This window comes from Miniopterus natalensis, chromosome 17, assembly GCF_054644295.1.
Source record: "Miniopterus natalensis isolate mMinNat1 chromosome 17, mMinNat1.hap1, whole genome shotgun sequence".
Lineage (NCBI taxonomy): Eukaryota > Metazoa > Chordata > Mammalia > Chiroptera > Miniopteridae > Miniopterus > Miniopterus natalensis.
Genome location: NC_142097.1, coordinates 25,094,555 through 25,115,418, shown reverse-complemented (window position 1 = coordinate 25,115,418; position 20,864 = coordinate 25,094,555). Strand labels below are relative to the sequence as shown.

The 20,864-nt window shown below is 38.0% G+C and overlaps 1 protein-coding gene across 2 annotated transcripts in view; it reads right to left on the bottom strand.

Moving 5' to 3' along the window:
• Positions 1–20,454, bottom strand: part of FBXL20 (F-box and leucine rich repeat protein 20) — a 62,020-nt gene extending 41,566 nt beyond the window's left edge. Inside the window, exon 1 of one of the 2 annotated variants that reach the window (XM_016202285.2) lies at positions 20,414–20,454. Coding sequence is in view for 1 of the 2 variants with exons in the window: in XM_016202286.2 (XP_016057772.1) it covers positions 19,595–19,636 (42 nt within the window). In the remaining variant the exon portion in view is untranslated. Of the gene's footprint in view, positions 1–19,594; positions 19,843–20,413 lie in introns of those variants that run through there. The other variant, XM_016202286.2, reaches the window with a different exon arrangement.
• Positions 20,455–20,864: the final 410 nt, after the last annotated feature.

Here is a 20,864-nt window from a genome sequence, read left to right as displayed (position 1 = left end):
CACTGTTCTGGGCATTCTTCTGATATTTGCCTTTTTAAAAATATGCTTCATTTATCAAATTTATATATTTATATATATATAAATTTTATATATTTATATATATATAAATTTTATATATATCTACTGACATTCTGCCATGGAATGTCTTTAGCTTCAACATCTAACAGGACCTTCCACATCCTGTGTAATTTTATCACAACTTTTGTTTAAATAAGAATACATGTAGGATTGGACAAATACCACTCAGTGTTCAGTAAAGTAGAACAGGACCATGCATTCCTCCCTATAAATTAATGACTACCTCACTTTTTCTACTTCCTATATATTTTTAACTTTTTCTCAAATGCTCCAACATGTCACTGTCTATCAATATTTTCCATATGCTCAAACACATCAGATACTGTTTTTTTCCTAGAGCCATACCTTCCTGAAACACTTTCTTTCTTGTGCTTCAGTCTGTTGAGGGATTCTCTAGACTGGCCACACAGCTGTCATCCTGAGCTCTCCCTTGGCATTTCTTTCTCACTGAATTCTGCTTCTTGGACCTGATTTCTTCTCCCTTGCTACTTAAGGGCACATGCCCTAATAACTTTTTTCTTTCTTTTTAATAGTCTATTGATTTTTAGAGAGAGGAAGGGAGAAGAGAAAAACATCGATATGAGAGCACAACATTGACAGGCTGCCGCCTGCACGCCCACCACCAGGAATCGAGCGGGCAACCCTGGCAAGTGCCCTGACCAGGAATCAAACCAGCAACCTTTCCATGCATGGGATGACGCCCAACCAACTGAGCCACACTGGCCCGGGCATAACCTATTTTTTTTTAAATGCTCATGAGAACTGAAATTTTGGAGTCACTTGCAAGTCTAAAAATATCTTTATTCTAGACTCACATTTGACTGATAATCTGGTTAGAAATAAAATTATAGGTTGGAAATCCTTTCCACTGAAGATATGGCTTAACACATTTCTAGCCTCCTATGTTGCTGCTCTGATATATACCACCATTCTGATTGGTCCTTTGGATATGACCTCTAATGCTTTCTGGAAGCTTTTAGTATAGTTTCTGTATCCTCAGTTTACTGATTCATGATCAAGCCTCTTAGTCTGTGTCTTTACCACTCTTTTAGCTCTTTCAATGTGCAAATCTATGAATTTGGAAAACGCTTTGAAAAATTTCTTGGTATCGTTTCTCACTGTTTTCTCTGTCCTCTCATTTTTGAATTCGTATTAGTCAAATACTGGACCTCTTCGTCTATCTTTAATTTTTTAAAGCATTTTTTCTCCTACATCCCTCATTTAATATTTTTGTCCTAATTGCAAGGAAGTTGCCTCAACTTTACTTTCGATCTCTCCACTGATTGTTTTTTTTAGGGGGAGGGATATTTTTTATTTCTAAGAGTTATTTATTGATTTTCAAAACAGCATCCTGTTCTTCTGAAGATGCAACATCGCATTTGTTAGACATTAGTACCTCTTCTTCCCCTCCATTCTACCCCAAGTTTTTTCCCTCTGCTCTCTGCCCTGTCTCTTTTATGTTTGTTTGCTCTCTCAGTATGGGGGCTTTCCTCAACTGTGTGTTTATCCTTAGCTGTCTATTCCCACTCATGGCATTAAGAAGCAAAATGGAAGCTCACTGTGATTTCAAAGACCCAGCAATCTGTATGTGTGTTCTCATTTAATTCCCTGGCTCGATACCCCTATCTTCATGCATATGATGTTCCTGGATATAGAACCTTCAGCTTTCAGTTTCCTGAAGGAAAAAAATCAATCCCCAGCTTCCTAGACAGGGGAGAGGGAGAAGTAGTGTGCACAGGATTCAACCACTTAATATAAGACTTTCAACCATTATCTACTTCTAATCTCAAACCTCATCCTTGTCTTTTCAGACTTTTCCTACTCAGTGTTGATAAGTCTTCCAGGGAATTTTGTAGGTTAAACTTGCTTGTCCCTGAAAACAATCCAGGGTGTACCTTCCTCCACTTGGCTAAATGACTTAACACTCTGCTATCAATTTTTTATCTTCTAAAACTAGTTGAAAGTTCTCATCTAAAGATCATGGTTTCTTCTTCCATTCATTTTTGTTCCTGTGGTCCTATGCCTCTTTTTATTCCTTTATTATAATTTTAGTGCTATTTGAAAAGAAACTAGAAATATTGAGTCAAAACCCCATGTTTAACCAAAATTCTCATGCACAAGTCTTAGATGTCTTGGGTAAAATCCTAAGAATATTTATTAAATGTGTGGAGACCACAAAATTTATAAGCATAAATAATACAGAATAAGGACAACACAACATAGTGATTATTATATCAAATTGTACCCCTTAAACTTACACAATGTTATGTAACTATTATACTATCTCAATAAAGCTGAAAACAAAAAAAGTAAGTAATAAAAAAGGAAACCAATATAAATTTAAAAATGTAATTAACATAAGTATTATAGCATGTGCTAAACCAGGTTGTCTTAATTAAGAACAGTACTTTTAAAAAAAAGTTTATTGATTTTTAGAGAGAGAGGAAGGGAGAAGAGAGAAACATCGATGTGAGAGCACAGCATCTATCTGTTGTCTCCTGCACGACCCACACTGGGGATTGAGCCCACAACCTGAAACCCAGGCATGTGCCTCGGCTAGGAATCAAACCTGCAACCTTTCAGTACATGTGATGACACCCAAAAAACTAAGCCACAGTGGCTAGGACACAACAGTACCTTACACACAAGTCACTACATAAATATCTGTTGTACTGACTGACTGAAGAGTCAAATGTTTCTTTAAACTAAAAGAAAAGATGATTTTATGCTTTCTTGCTATTTCAGGTTATAGTCATTCTAAAGTCACAGCAACCACATATTAATATTGCTACATTAAATCTTATAACTAAGCTTTTGTTTTTTCTTTCCAAATTTCCTCTACAATATGTTGGGTCATTACCACTGTTTCTGTTTTTTGTCTTTATTCTCTAGCTAATTATACATCTTATAAACAAATGGATAAAATCTAAGCTGATATCTCAAGTTACTTTTCTATAGTATAGAACAAAGACAATAACCACTAGAATTAACTATATTAGTATATCATCATCAGTAACTTTAGTGGTTAAAAACAAGTAGTGCAGCCCAGGCCAGTGTGGCTCAGTTGGTTGAGCACTTTTGATCTAAGCCAGAAATGAGTCTTTTCAAGACTCAGGTCAAAAGTGTACTCAGAGATGACACCAAGGAAAATGGCGGAATAAGGAATTCTGAAATCTCACCTCTCCATAAAAGTAACCAAAATGGCAAAACAATTTTTTTTGAACTCTGAAAATTAATCAAAGGCTTGCAACAACACAAGGAGTGCTTATTCAAGAAAAAAAAAAATTTGAATCCCATTAAGAAGAGAGTTTGTGGCATTTTAATTTACCCCAACCCCCAGATCAGCAATAGCCTTGAAAATAACAGCTTGTATTGCTGGTAACTGAGGAACCAGAACAGATCTCTTTTTCAAAGTGTAATTATTTGTCTTCACCTGTCTGGTTGCTCCCTGGAAGACCAACTCAAAAGGCTTGTCTTTATTTTGCCCAACTCAAAAGGGGCCTAGAGCTAAAGAAATGACCCCACTTTGTCCAAAACATTTACAGGCAAATGCTTAGTCACTGCTGCCTAAGGGACAGGTAAGAGTTGGAGCAAACAATGGACCAACCAAAGGGCCTGGGAAGGGCCAGAAAATGAGATGTCCATAAGGGCACTGAAAGCTCCCATATATTCCTGGGAATCTAGAAGGCCACATGCATGCCCAGGGTTGTGCATATGTCCAGGAAAGGCTTGAAAAGGCCCTAACCTGTCATCTATGGCTGATCTTGAAGTTCTGCAGAAGCAGGAAGTGAAGGCTAAGTAAGGCATAATTGTAAACTGTCTGGCTGAGCATTGAAAGCATACCCTAACATGTACAAAAAAAACACACTCAATAGAGAGAATTTTGGGTTGCAGGTATTTAAGGAAATCTCTATGCAATCAATTAGCTGAAGCTAATGGAACAGAGGTTTCAGTGGCCACACAAGACAAAGACAATACACATTTTACAGGATTAGGTAAAAGATACACTAAATATACTATAATAAGCAGCATCAACAAACCCAGGAGGAAAGTGAGTATGATTTGTAGAGTTGCCACATTTTAATATTCAAAACGTCCAGTTTTTAACAAAAAATTACAATGCATTCAAAGAAATAATTTGCAAATAATATATATAAAAGTCTAGTATCCAAAATAAAGATCTCTTACAACTCAACAATAAAAGTACAAATAACCCAGTCTAAAAACGTTCAAAGAATTTGAATAGACATTTCTTCAAAGAAGATATACAAAGGGTCAAAAAGCACATAAGATGCTCAACATCATTAGTCATTAGGGCACTACAAATCAAAACCACAAATATATACCACCTCACACCCACCAGGATGCTATAACTTAAAAAAGGAAAACAACAACTGTTGGCAAGGATATGGAGAAATTTAAACCACTGTACAAAGCTGATAGAATGCAAAACGGTACAGCTGTTGTGGAAAACAGTTTGGCAGTTCCTCAAAATGTTAAACATAAAATTACCACATGACCTAGCAATTCCACCCCTAAGTATATACCCTAAAGAAATAAGAACTCCCTGGCTGCTTGAAGATCAGCCACCATCATAAACAGCACAGTAACAACCAGGAAGTTTATGACCAACAGGCTACTTTAGTGGAAACAAATGGTCATTGACCTCCTTCACCTTGGGAAGCCAACAGTACCCAAGACAGAAATTCAAGAAAAACTAGTCAAAATGTGTAAGACCATACCAGATGTCATCTTTGTACTTGGATTCAGAGGCCATTTTGGCGGTGGCAAGACAATTGGCTTTGACATGATTTATAATACACAAAGAAAAATAAGCCCAAACATAGACTTGCAAGACATGGCATACATTAGACAATAACCTCCAGAAAAGAGAGAAATGAAGACAGAATGAAGAAAGTCAGGGGGACTTGCCAATGTTGGTGCTGACAAAAAGGAGTAAAGATTCTTCAGTGATTTTATCTGTGGTGATTGTACAGATTTTTCATGAGAGAATTAATAAACTAAGAACTTTAAAAAAAAAGAATTGAAAACAGCTTTCAAACACATACTTGCTCATAAGAATATTCATAGTGCCATTTACAATCCTGGTGGAAACCACTCAAGTATCTGTTAACGAATACATAAACAAAATATAGTATATTCATTCACACAATGGATTATTCAGCTAGAAAAAGGAATGAGGTAGATACATGCTTCAACATGAACAGACCTTGAAAACATTGTGCTAAATAAAGCCAGTCACAAAAGACTACATACTATATTGATTTCATTCATATGGAACTCCACAAAAGAGAAATCCGTACAGAGACAGAAAGTACATTAGTAGTTGCTTAGAACAAGAGGTTGGTGGAGGACAGGGAGTAATAGGTAAAGGATACAAGTTTCTTTCTGAAGTGTAAAAAATGTTCCAGAATTGATGTTTAAAGCCACTGAATTGTACACTATAAAAGCGTTGACCTAGGATCCAGGCGATCAGGGTTCGATTCCCAGTCAGGGCACATGCCCGGGTTGTGGGTTGCAGCCGATCAATGACACTCTCATCACTGATGTTTCTATCTCTCTCTCCCTCTCCTTTCCTCTCTCTGAAACCAATAAAGATATATTAAAATAATAATAATAATAATGGGAGAACTTTTCTGTAATGTAAATTATATCTCAATAAAAAATATAAATTTAAAATGTGTACTCAAAGATGAAAATAAATTTACAAGAGACCTATCATAACAATAGAGTTCAAAAGACAAAGGAATATCTTCAGAATGATGAAGGAAAATAACTGCAGTGGATAACTTTGTACCCAGCTAACCCCAGATGATCCCAGCAATGAGGAGAAAAAAGACTTTCCCATGTATAATTAGGTGAGTTCACTGTAAAAGAACTTTTCAAAAGGATCTACTACTTTCAGAAGAAGAAAAGTGAACCAGGTACTTCTGCTTCTGCTTACAGGAATCACAAACCAGATTATTCTCATAAACCCTCTGACTAAGAACCACTAAAAAGTTGAGTGAAATATTACAAGTAATGACAATAATAACAGACTTTTTTTAAAGCATGGAAGAGCAAAAAAACAGTAAAAAGAACTACCAGTTCAAAATCTAGAGTGTGAGAACCCAAATGAAGCCAAATCAGTACTCAAGAATAAAACAAGTTTTTCTCTCTCACCTCAATGTTTCTCTCTCCCCTTTCCTCTCTCTAAAAAAAAAAAAAATGTTTATACTTTTTAAAAAAGAACAAGTTTTATATCAATAACAGGTGCAATTTAATTCAAGGATAAAATCATTAAGAGTCAAAGACATATTTCTATATAGAAATAATTCACCAAGAAAAGAAAATTCAGTGGCTTAGTTGGTAGGAACGTCATCCTGTAGACCGAAAGGTCGAGGGTTCGATTGCCAGTGAGGGCACATAGCTAGGTTGCAGCTAGATCTCATCCTGGTCGGGGCCCATGGGGCAGGCAACTGATGGGTGTTTCTGTCAGTCTCCATCTCTCTTGAACACATCTGTGTGCCTTTCCCCACCCCCTCCTTCCCTCAGGCATTCTCTCTTCCTCTCCTGGCACCTTTCCTTCCCTCTTTCTTCCCTCAAGGGGTATACCCTTGCTTTCTTTCTCATAAGTTCTAAGGGCCCTTCTTTTGCCTCAGTAACTTGTTTTGCTGAGTCCACGCAGCCCAGCTGGGTTACTTCTTCTACCTCCGTGAAATTCTAAATAAATTTTCTCTTATAATTAGAGTTCTTGGCTCTAAATTCTTTCTCAACCAAGCTCAAACTTCACCAGTTACATCTGGTGCTCTTCATAGAGTAACACTTCAGAGAGATTGCAAACCATCTAATCAGCCATAGTACAACTCTGCCACAGTAAATAAAAGCTACAAGAAAGTTTACTAAGCTAATTCCTGGTTAAGTTTTACTTAGACTTCAATTTGATCATTTCTGGATTTTTTATTTTTAAAGGAGCATCTCAGATCTTATTTTCTTTTATTGATTGACTGATTGGTTGATTTTTAGAGAGAGAGAGAGAAACATCCATTTGTTGTTCCACTTATCATTTTTAATCTTCATCAGAATATTTTTTCCATTAATTTTTAGAGAGAGTGGGAGGGAGAGAGAGAGAAACATCGATGTGAGAGACACATCGATTGGTTGCTTCCCGCACGCACCCTGACGGGGGACAAGGATGGAGCCTGCAACCGAGGTATGTGCCCTTGGCCGGAATCTAACCTGGGATCCCTTCAGTCCGCAGGCCAATGCTCTAACCACTGAACCAAACTGGCTAAGGCCAGATGGGATTATTTTAAATGCAAATTTCACATTAGTGAAATAAATCATTTAAATACTCTAGAAGAGCCTGGCCGGGTATGGCTCAGCGGTTGAGAGTCAACCTAGGATCCAGGTGATCAGGGTTCGATTGCCGGTCAGGGCACATGCCTGGGTTGCGGGTTCGATCCCCAGCAGGCAGCATGCAGCATGCAGGAGACAGCCGATCAATGACTCTCATCATTGATGTTTCTATCTCTCTCTCCCTCTTCTTTCCTCTCTCTGTAATCAATAAAAACATATTAATAAATAAATAAATACTCTAGAAGATGATAATGTTGTTACTTGGTATTCTTTCTGACATTAAAACCTTATTTTGACTCTACTAGATCTAGTTAATCTCTTATCTAAGGATAGGTATTATGTATTTATTCATAAAATACATCAATTTTTATTATTTTAACTCAATATTGCTACTTTTCATCTTCAATAATATACTATGTGAAACTGAGAAAATGTTGCCCAGACTTCGTAAGACAAACCTAAGAACGAAACTTGCAAAAAGCCTGAACATAAAGCTTTATAAGGTTATATCCAAGGTTCTACAAGTACTTATGAAACTGTTTTCGTATCTCATTCCTAGTCTTCATGAGGAAGAATTACAGCAAAAAAAGGTAATCAGATCAGTTTTACTTGACATATGGGTAATATACTAACAGCTTTTAGTCCAACGGAGATTTTCTGCACAAGTATCTGAAAGGAAATTACTATTTTGTACGGTTTACACAGAATATTTATTCATGGTCGTTTAAGAAAGTTACTTAAGTTGGTTAGTAAGTGTGGCTAATAAGCCAAAGTATAGGTTCAATTCCGATACTTTGCAGTCCCCACAAAATTAACTGTGCCCAATTCTATGGCCACACACTCAAGTGTTACTCATTCCTAACAAAACATCCATGCCTGCTATGGATCAAAAGAAAAATGGGTAAATTGTCCAAAACAACCTATTCTCAGCATACCCTAGAGGCAAGTATAACAGACTTCCAGTCAACTAAATTAAAGTTCTGGCTTTTATACTTAGCTATTTAATGTATAACAGCCTTTCAGAGCATTTGCTTTCTAAAAAATAGCAGAAAAGTATCCTGTACCTAACATACAAGATTTTTTTAAAAGTTGAAATGAAACAATAAATGGGAACATGCTCTTTAATGTGTAATATACTATATTCATTACTTGAGATAGGTCAAAATATCTGTCCTGCTAAAGGAGGGTTAGTAGGATATATATGAAGGTCATACATACACATACATATGTAAGGATCATGCATATACATATGAGGATCAGTATTATGTAGTCATTTATAAATTCCTTAAGAAAACTTACACTTTGCCTTAAAAACAAATGCAACTCTATGAGTGTGGCTACAAACTATACAGGGTGGGACACAAATAGGTTTACAGCGGTTGTATGTAAAACAATACAATAATTAATAAAGAATACAAGAATAAACTCTTTCACGTACTCACAATGGTAAACCCACCTTTGCCCCACCCGGTATAATGAATTCCTGAACTACTGGTGAGAGTTACTTTCCTGTTCCTCTTTCTCTAACCCTTTTTAATTTCTGCTTAAGTCTCTGAGGGATGTTGCTTTAGTGAGGAGCAGTTACTCTGATTAGCTCTATCATTAGTAGTGCTACTGTTTCATTTCCCTAAAGATGTTATCAGTAAAATGAAAGAAATAACCAATAAAAACCTGCCAACCTTTTCCCTTGGTACTTCCTTGTAAACATGGAGAGAATGTCACAGAGAAGGATAATTCATACTTGTATGTTTAAAAGTAAGTCCTTACACCTGAGAGTAAAGTGCTAATTTTTTTTATTGATTGAGATTTGAGAGGGAGGGAGGGAGGGAGGGAGGGACATCAATCTATTGTTCCACTTATTTATGCATTCATTGGTTGATTCTTGTTTGTGCCCTGATGGGGGATCAAAGCAGCAACCTCGGGGCATCAGGACAAAGCTGTAACCAATGGAGCTACTGGCAGGGCTTAAAGTGATAATATTTTTTGAAAGCAGGGTCAATGGATTTTGTTTTCCTTTAAAACCATTAAAGTAAAAAGAATATTAGCCCTGGCCTGGTAGCTCAGTTGGTTAGAGTGCCGTCCAGATAGCCAAGGTTGCAGGTTTGATCTCAGGTCAGGGCACATACAAGAATTAACCAATAAATGCATAAATAAGTGAACAAACCCATGTCTCTCCCTCCCTTCCTCTCTCTAAAAAGAAACAGAGATAAAAAATAAAATAAACAAAAGCATTAAAGTATAATGCATCTCTTATAAGCAGTATGATAACAGAAAGTGTGAATGTTTTTCATGAAATTGGTTTTTCTCACTCTCCCATTTATCTATCACTGCATTTACTAGAACCCACTAAATTATTTTTATGTATCTTTCTTCCTCACTAGACTACAATCTCCCTGAGGCAGAGACAATTTTTTGGAGCAACTTTGTACCTCTAACACCTACCAATATCTAACAAGTAGTTGGCGTTGAATAAATTTTGAACACAACTGAATTCCTACCAATAGTATGCCTTGGTTTCCTATACTGAGATTTTCTGAGCCCTGAACAACGTCAAATAATCTTTGCTGAGCTCTGAGACATATTTTTGTTCTTGGGAGCTTGAGAGGCCATATAGTGTGGTGTCACGGTTTCATTAGTGAAGGAATGTATCTGATCATGTAAAATGTACAAAATGTATAGTCAATGTAAAATAACTGTATTTTAGGTGCTATACATTTGATTCTGCACCTTGTTTCTAGAGCTAAATATCTAGGATACAACAGAAAACTGAGGAAAAGGGGCACTGATTTTATGATTTCAAATTCATAGTATGTAAATTATTTCCCCATGGAATTTAGGTTGTAAATATGTTACCTTTGTATTCCTTATCCCAGTTGTTTCTTTAACAGGAAACTTGCATGCCCAGATCTACTCCCATTCAGTGAATTCCAGTGGTTTCAAGGGATTAGTACTGCGCAAAATCTTCACTAGTGATTCTGACAGCTACTCAGGTTTTACTTATCTCTACTACAGAATTCAGTTGCCATAAATGAAATTTAGTTTCATTTACTCCTCCTTAATAATGTCCATTTAACTCAGGGGGAGTATTATTAAAAGTGAGAGTTCTAAGTTTTATCTTTCTTTTTTTTTTAGTTGAGATATAATTGACATAAAACATTACATTATGTTTAGTCTTTAATTAACATTAGTCCAGTTTGCATTAAGACAGAGAAACAGACACTGGAAATCCTATTTTATTCAGAGCTGTAAAGAGAGAGTTTTCCCCAAGGCTCAGTGTAAGTTCATAGTAGTGCCGACATTAGGTCCATGGAGATCTTGATTACTGTATTTAGGACAAACTTTTCTGTCCAGACCAGAGACTGATGAACATAGATGAAATTTATGTCACTTAGGGCCTACAATCCACCTTTTGAGGATTTTAATCTAAATATAATTATTCTTTCTTAAGGAATAGTTATATGTAAACTTCAACAAATAAGTAAAACTTCATTTGTCATTGTTGTGTAGATCTAAATTCGGGAAGCTTCTTTGGTATAAATCCAGTTAGTTTTGACAAAGAATACTGAATATTAAGTCCCTTATCTTCCTGAAGTTACCATTCATGATGTTAGAAGAAGTTCCAGTGTTAAATAAATATTCGAAAATCTATCAGGTTTCTTTCCTACAAATAGGTTGCAGAAATAAGTTATGATTTTTTTCAACTTAAGCTTCTTTACATGAAGAATATGTACACAATTTTCAAAAAGCTGATAAGGATGCATGTGGAAAAAGGTATCAGCAATGCAGTGCTCTTTTTCAAAACTAAATGCATCTCTACTTGTGCATGTTCAGTCACACCATATCTTAATTTTCTACAAATCAGATAATGGAGTTTCTGGGGTAAAAGCTGGCTGATCTAGTGTTCTACATGTCAACTTATACTTTGGTGCCACATTCTCATCTTAGGAGACATTTATCCATATTTCCCTAACAATGAATGCAATAATGGTTGCAGTATAAACTCCAGATTAAATCACTGTTAAATTATTACCATTCAACTAGATTGACTTACAAAGTCTACTTAAAAACGTTTCTATTCCACATAAGTCATTATTTATTGAGCTCTACTGTACAGTAGACAATTTGCTAAATGCTACACAAACATCATAGAATTTTCACAACCCAGTGCAGTAGGTAGTATACCCATTTTAGGTTGAAAATTTGAGACTTGGAGACATTAAATAGCTTGTCTAAGGTTACAATATATGGTAAATGGCAAAGCCAGGGTTCAAACTGACTTCAAAGAAGCTAATGCTCTTAAATAAGTTCTATATATATATATAAATATATAAACTCCATAAATCCTAAGAAATTGAATCACAGCACACTATAAAATGCAGGATATCACACAACCATTATATCTACTCCTCACTCCCTTGACAAAGGTGTTAATTTGGACAGATATAACACAATTTTTTCTTCCAGTGTCCACCTTCATTTTTACCAGAATTCAGGGCAAAAATAAGCAGGAATCCTAAGTAGAATATAGGTTAAGATCACAGAGACTATTTTGTCTTTACTAGCAGTTATATGCAAAGAAATGTAAGAACACTGGGAATAAATTGAGTATCTAATCACTAACCTACAGCAAACTGGGTAATTGATTTACAGAGAATCACAAAATTTCCATGCTAGGAGGAACCTCAGAGTTGAGACAGAGGTCCAGAGAGGTAACTTACCCAAGGTCATGTAGATACCGGTACACATATACATGTATGCATAAAAAAGTAAATATATATGGGAGTACTTATTTCATAGTTCAGAGCTGAATTATTTCCCTTGGTAAAATCCTTAAGACATCGCCTTAACACATTCATTCTCTCCTTACTCAAATTAATTTCAAAATTAGACATTAAAATATATAAATGGCCTGATTAAAAAATAAGATGACAAAGGATGACATATTCTAAGAGAACTTTGGTAAACTTTTGCAGTTAACATTTATAGTTAACATTAAATTGTTAATTTGCAGAGAACTGCAAATCTCTTCTTTTCTTTTTCTTCTCCCCACCCACCTCCAAAAAGAAAAACAAAAAACAAAAACAAAACAGGCTCTTTGCTGGTAACTGCAATTCAGGACATAGTGAGTTGGCAATGACCTTCCCAGGGCCTAAACTGTCAACCAAGAATGACAAATGCATAAGAACATTTTAAAAACCTGCCCTACTCTAGAAATTTTACTGTTTTCTTTTTGCCTGTCCCTCTTGCCACATAAATTTCCTCACTCTGTAGATAGTAAAGCAAACTCGAAGGACCCAGAACAGCTATACCTATGACACCTTATCATTGCAATTTATAAGAAAAACTGATAATGCTTTTCCATTTTTTACTTTTAATTGATTATGAAATTGTATCTGCCTGCATCCTACAGTTGATCAGAAAGTCACACTCACCAACAAATACCATAATAGCTGGTACACTTGATTATATAAAATTGGGCAGGTATTTGACATATTGCCAACTTTAACCTCCATGTTGTTAAATATGATTTCTGTTTTAGCACCAAAGTAATGCATAAGATCAATTTGCTACTTACTTTCATGGCGTTCTGTTTCCCTTTTTTAGTTTTTACTAGAAAGTCCTGGGATCAAGAACAGAAATGACAGAAGACATTGCCAATATTTGTTTCACAACTGACTAAATCCTTGTCTACCATGATTTATTTTTTTTATTATTTACTTATTTTTTTATTGTTGACAGTGTCATGGATGTCCCCCAATCCCCTCCTTCATTTGTCCCCCTTTACCCAGCCCCTGCTCCACGCCAGGCCTTCCCCACACTACTGTCTGTGTCCATGGGTTATGCATATATACATTTATGTTCTTTGGTTAATAGGTGACTTTAACCTCATAGCAACTTAAACTGAGCAAAAATGGATTAAATTAATTTCATTTCCACCTGATTACAACTGTCAGATATGAGGCTTATTAAAGCCAACAGAATATCATAAAATCAAATTGGAGAATATAAGATTAGGGAATAAAGAGGTGCTTAACTATACTTGTAACTCACAGGCGTGCTAAATAGTTATTTGATATGTGCTGAAAATAACTACCCAGCAAAGTCATTCTTTTAACAGAAAGTCTTCAAAAGCTAATGCAAATTTGTTTTGGATTTATTACACTTTAATACATATCTTTGTTTTTTAAAGTTATATAATTAAGCAAGATGAAGCACAAATACTTTTGCATAGTTCAATACCACCACCTATTGTTAGCTGCTATTAACACTTTCAAATGAATCCAAGTGCATTAAGACATAAATCTGTAAAACCACAATTAAACACCTTCATTCTTCTGAGTCAATTTTTGGGGGGGGTCTGATCTAAGAATTCACTGCCTGGAAGATCAAGTAGGAAAACAGTGTAATGACAACTATGCCCAACCAGCTAAATTTGGTCAGTTTAAGGGCATTCTTTCTTCTTCCTCCCTCCCTTGGATTTTCCTGGTATAACGGAATATTTTATTTTGAACATCTAAAAATATCCTTTCAAAACTGCAGTAGTAGTTCAGATTACTGAAAATTTTAATTCAGTTTCCAATCTCTCACCAGTTGGGAAACAGTAATCTAAAGGCTAGGAATGAAATCCTTGCCCTGTAACCCTGTAACAAAAGTACTTACTAATTTGTAAAAAAATTAAAAATAGAAACAAGACCAAGATTTGAAAAGAGACAACTCTGGAGATGAAAATAGAAAAATTTTAAAATTTAAGGTTAAAAAGCAACACGGACACAGCCTAAACTAATAAATGACCTAAAACATAAAAATATAAGACTTTAAAAGTGTCAACACTTCTTAGAGAAATAGCGATTTAATGAACAAAAATCTTCAATGTAAAAACAGATTACATTTAAGAATGTAGGACTTAGATATCAAGAAGACTTTTTGTAGTCCTGGCCCATTTGGCACAGTGGTTAGAGCGTCGGCTCACAGACTAAAGGGTCCCGGGTTTGATTTCGGCCAAGGGCACATACCTGGGTTGCAGGCTTGATCTCCGGCCCCCATCAGGCCACATGTGGGAGGCACCCAGTCGATATGTCTCTCTCTCATCGATGTTTCTGTCTCTCCCCCTTCCACTCTCTATGAAAAGCAATGGAAAAAATATCCTCAGGTGAGGATAAAAAAAAAAAGAATACTTTTTGTAGCCATGGTAGGGTGGTTCAGTTGGTTGGAGTGTCCTCCCTGATCACCACTAAGGCTGCAGGTTCAATTCCCGATCTGGGCACATACCTAGGTTTTGGGTTCAATCCTCGGTGAGATGTGTACAGGAGGAAAGGGAACTGTGTTTTTCTCTCACATCGATGTTTCTCTCCCTCTTTCCCTCCCTCCCTCCCTGTCTCTCTCAAATCAATAAACATATCCTCAAATGAGGATTTTTTTAAAAAGTAATATGTTTTGTAAAGTTTTTGCCAAGCTAAAATATTGTAACAACTAATGGAAAGCATGGTAATTTTCTTTTTTTTTTTTTTTTAAATATATCTTTATTGATTTTAGAGAGCGAAAGAGAGAGGGAGAGAGAGAGAGAGAAACATCAATGATGAGTCATTGATCGGCTGCAACCCGCAACCGGGGCATGTGCCCTGACCGGGAATCGAACCCTGATCGCCTGGATCCTAGGTCGACGCTCAACCGCTGAGCCACGCCCGGCTGGGCAAACACGGTAATTTTCAATGCATAATGGTTTATCTCTATGAAGACAACAAAGACACAAACATGTTGATTTTTAAATAAAGGACTACCATCTAAGTACATGATATAATGTACCATACTTCAAAAAGTAAAAAAGGATCCATGATTTATACAATAAACACCAAAAACACTATTCAAAAAGGACAGACTGGATGCACCTAAAAAGCGTAGACCTCTAATATGGATTTTCTATAATATAAAATTGCTTTCAAACCAATCTCGAATGTGTTAAAAACAAAAGTCCTCAGTACTACTAGTACTCTCACTTCAAGGCCTTTCAAATAGAGTGAAACAAATGACTCTCACCCACTAAAAAAAAAAATGTAACATTTTCCACATGCACCAAAATGGAAAATATGGTTATTTACTATGCAAGATGTTTAGATTAGAAAATAAAACCTTAAGGGGGAAAAGGTCATTATTGCAGCCTTAATAGTACTGTGTAACTGAGCTTACAAACTTTAACAAAATACCAGAGTGGCTGTTTGTTTCAGAAGAAATGGCCAAAGAAATATGTCCTCTGCTTTTATTAAAAAATTACAGATTCATACAATTCTGGAACAAAGGGAACCTTAATAATTGAGTCTTACTCCCTTGTTTTGCAAAGGAGGGAAATGATCAAATCAGAAAAGTGAAAAGAAATGACCAGGCCCTGGCTGGGTAGCTCAGTTGGTTAGAGTGTTGTCGGGATACACCAAGGTTGCTGTTTGATTTCCAGTGAGGGCACATACAGGAATCAACCAATTAATGCATAAATAACTGGAACAACAAATCGGGCACTCTCTCTCGCGCTCTCTCAAGTCAATTAAACAAAAAATGACCAAAATTATAGTTAGCTGGTGGCAAAAATCCAGACTTATATCCTGTTCTCTTAGCTCCCAACGTAGCATGCTCTTTCTGCCATATCACATTTTATGATTCTTATTTTGGACAAATTCAATTAATAAAATGAAGCAGACTGTAATATAGATGTGTCAGAGTAGCAGTGAGGTATAATGAAAAACAATAATGAATACTTCAAAATACCCAAATTAGAGCTTATCACTTCCTAACTGTATGAGTCTTAACATCTGCAGATACTGATTAAACTGTAAAATGACACCTGAATGTCAGCACTATAACTTCTTTAATGTTAGACTTTTTAAGACCCAAATAAGATAGAATTTCCCTCCAATAGTACTGTGTTCTCATAATGGAGCTACTAAGAGCATGACAGAGTAGAGGTTTAACTAAAAAAAAAACACAACCTAAATTTGCATGTCTGTCACTAATCTCACTGATGTTAAAATAACATTGGTTACAGAATGAAGGGTAGCTTCACTCTTGATGGCAAAGACAAAATAACATATACTAGACGAAGAACATTAGCAAACTCTTCTCCACACATTTTATGGGCTTTTATGCTGGGTTATGCCAAGAACAGGGCAGAATGGTAAGAATGGAATAAAAAAATGCAGATTGGAATCTTGGCTCCTCTATTTACTGGCTGTGCGACTTGAACGCTTCTCAGGCCCTAGCTTTCCTCAACTGTAAAATGTAATTGTGAGAATTAGAAGTAACTGAGATAAAACACCTAGCTCAGTGCCTGGACATACAGGAAGCATTCAATAACTATTATTAAATTTGAAATTACCAAATTTGCTGAAAAACAAAGTTTAATAAAAAAAAGTATTTGAATGAAGAATTTCAATTAAGAGATTAAAATAATTGGGCACACATTAACTTTTAATGGTTATTATTGTACAGATTTAATGCCAAAGTGATACAGCAATGAACAACAACAATTTTCACATCTCTGTATCTTTTTAACTCTTATCCAATAGTCATCTACTTTGGCTACTTATTTACTGGATGCTACACATCTGGCTAACAGGTACTCTTCTCTCTTGATTTTAACTTAAATTTTTTTTTCTATAGCTCTACCCAAGTGTAAGATTTAAAGTGTGTGGCCTCCAGTTACAACATCCTACAGCATAATACACAGGATATTTCCTATAAAAAGATTTTAATGAATCAACTATAGAACGATAAGCTTCAGTTATCTTCTCTCTCCCAGAAAAAAATGTGGCCAAGAAAAAGAAAACAATCTTTCATCTTTTGTATTAACCATAACTAATTTGAAATTAATTATTTGCTATAAAATTTTCCTGCATTCACAAAAATTTTCAGAGATCAGCTAACTGCTTAATCATAAAATTATCAGTCCTTTAAAAAGCATTCTGAAAAAATAAAAAGCATTCTGAATATTTTGAGAATTTTAAAAAATCTGATGTAAATGTTTAAATATGAAAAGCCTGCTTTATCTTATCTACATCTTCTATCCATTGAAAGTAAACGTTTAAAGTTTTCAATGAATTAGCAATAAGTTTATCAGTTCATAAAAGATCAGTTTATTGTTTTACTACTTGTAAATTAGGACAGTAAAGACAAGTAAATGACGTGAAGAAATACTCAGATAAAACAAAAACAAAAAAAAGAAAAAACAAAGGAAAAAAATTTAAAAATACTCAGTTAATGAAACTCATTAACACACATCATTTCCAGTCCTTCTCATTTGTATTCTAGCATGGAACACTTCACATAATAAAAGAGTAGCTTTTGGTTTATAAAAACTTTAATCATCAGCACTGTACAATACAAGGAGGGTTCCCCCTGCCTCTTATTCTTTTATCTTCTCAAAAAACGTTTAGAAAGTTGTAACTGCCAGTTACATACCAATCAAGGTAAACAGACATGCTGAATAAAGCAATAAGTTTTCTTATTATTTTAGTACCACTATTACAGATAAACTACAAATTAAAATATAAATTATAAAAACAGGCTATAGCAATGCAGTTTTAAAGCACATACTACAAAAGGACTCTTTCCAACAGTTACTCGCACAACCTAAAAGTGAATAGCAAAATGATAAAGAGCGACTGCAATGAAAAAGGCTATCCCCAACTAAGATCTTCAGTATCTGAGTGCTTTTAAGATTCCTGGTAACTGCTAAATGCCTGTTCAATAATTTTAAGGACAGTCCCAACTTTTACAGCAGTAAAACACCAAATAATGAAAATATGAAAACACCAAAAATTAAGCTTATTGGTTCTCTCTACATTAGGAAAACATAAAGTTCTATTAAAGTAAAAAACAAATCATATCCACTATAATGCTTTCTGCCTGTGTTTAAGTTAAATATGAAAACCCTAAGAAGACCAATTCCTTAATTTTTCTCCACTCCTTACCTGCAACAACATTGTAATTCTGAATTTAAACTTCCCCCAAACACTTCCTGTCTTGATATTTGCGAATAAATTAAAATGTTTTCCCCAGAAGCATAAAAAGAAATCAAGGAATAGACTAAACTGAAGGCCTTTAGGTAACAATTTCACCCTCTGCACCTAGTTGGCAAGTTTCCTGAAACTTTTGTCTCACCGTCTTACAATTTCATCCTTCAAATGGAAATGAAGAAAAACACCAAGTGAGATGTACACTGAGCTGAGTGATCCCAGGTCAGTCTGATTCTCTGCCAGAAAAGGCCAGGTAGCATTTTCTTTCTTTGTAGAAGTTTCTCTCAATTCCCTTAATAAACCTTCTTGTAAATTACTCTACTACTGTAACTCATCCGTAGCTACAATACTTCATTTCCCAAAGGAATCACTTCCCTATACGGTGACTACTCTCTGAAGAAGCTTTTCATATGTTTCCTTATTTCCTCATCCATTTCCCAATTTCATGACTATAAACCTCTCTCGTCAGAGAAGTTTTTAGAGATAAACAGACTTGAATGGATTTTATGAAATCTCTCAGACCTTCGTCCCAATCTCAAAGGCTGTACACATTTGAAAGTTCCCAGAAACAATGAGCTACAAACGTACAGACTAGACGGGAAAGAAAAGGAAGTATCAGAACAATACCCCAACCAAACACGGCTCGGAAAGCCCGTGGTCGAGAAGTCTCTCTCATCCCAGCCTACCACCTCCACTTCCCAAGTTTAGCCAAGGTCTCTCAAACTCGGACAAATGGCCCCCTGGCCCATAATTTCCCCCTCGCTTCGACGACAAGGTGGCAGAAAGAAAAGCAAGCTCCGGTTGATAGGAGCAGTGATGCTTTTTCTGCCGGCTGGAAGGAGGAAAGCCAAGGGTTGTGTAAAGAATGGAAAGCTGAGTGATACTGGGGGGAGGGGGGAATTAGGGCGCCCGAGCTAATTCCCTGCCGGGGCCCGCGAGTGGAAGAGGCTGGAGGCGACCAGCTAAGAGGACTAAGGAAGCCGGGCTGCACTAGGCTTTCGGGTCGCGAGGACGGTGAAAAAAGTCTGGTAGCCCCAGCGGCCGGTGGGCGACGGAGGGCGCCAGGCAAGGGAGGAGGCTCCGTGCGGAGCGAATTTGGGGGGCACGAGAGCGGGAATCGCCTTCCTCTCGCCGCCCTAGCCCCGCCAAGCTCACACCTCAAACCTGCTCTTGGTCACTCCGTTCACGTCCCTCCTCATGAGGCCGGCGGGTGCGGCCGGGGCCGGGCGCTGCGGCGAGCGGAGTGCAAAGACGAGGGGCCCCGGGCAGGCCCGGGAGTTCCGGGACCGGGAGGAAGCAGAGGAGCGGCGGGCAGGGACCGTCGGCCAGGGACCGTCGGCGAGGAGGAAAGACCGCTCCACTCCGGCTGGGCCTCCTCCACCTCCCGCGGCGCCGGCGGCGGCGGCGACTAATCGTCGCTAGGTCTTCTCTCTCCTCAGCCTCAACTTCAACCCAAAACAAAAACACTCTCCACCTGCCAGCAACGCCGTTCCTCATTGGGCAGAGCCGCCCGGGCCTCGGAACAGCGTGGGGAGGGGGGAGGAGGAGCGCGCGGCGGCGCGGGACCACCCCTCCCCCACTCCCGGCGCAGCCGACGACGGTCGGCCCGGGAGCAGCCGGAGCGCGGCTGCGGCGTAAGCCCGCTTTCGCCTCCCTGGCAGGCAAGCCCACCAGGAACGGGACAGGCAGGGAAGTGTCTGTGTGTCTGTGTGTATTTGTGTATGGGAGGGGCTGTGGGGCGGGTGCTAGTGCGCGGGGACCCGGGAGAGAGAGGAAAGCAGGACTACTGCACGCAGCACGGGAGCTCCCATTTCTCCTCCCCTCCGCGGGCATGGAGCACGCACCAACCCACCAAGCATTTGAGCTTTCTGTCAAGTCCACCCCAGCCCCCTAAGTCTTGTCGCTTCTTCCCCGATAGCCTTGTGCTAACACACACGTCCTTCCCGGCCACCCAGCTCCCTTCCCCTATCACTCACTGTCGCCTTGAACCCAAAGTGCAGCAGGCGGTCCCTGCTCGGAGCCATTTTCCTCTTTCTGGTTGTCTCTAGATTGGGGCAGTGCTGCTGTTGCTGCTGCCGCCGCCGCCGTTGCTACTGTTGCCGCCGCCTCCCCCCGCCCCCGTGGATTGCATTACCCGGTGTTGCAGGGAGGCCTGGAGGGCCGCTGCGGGGCGTGGGTCTCCCAGTGCATGAATCAGGACGGCAGGGGGATAACTGCGCTGCCCACTGCTCCAGGGTATATGCAGCGGGGCCGCACCTCGCGCCTTGGGGTTAGGGGGTTCAGTGCTGGAGCTGGGAGACAATTCCTCTAGCTGGGGGAGGGGTGCGCTTTGGTGGAAGTGGGGGCGGTCGAGGCTGAAGGGCCTTTGGCTTCCCCCGCCTCTCCGCCACCCGACCGCCGCTGGCGCCCAATGGGCTCTACTGCCTT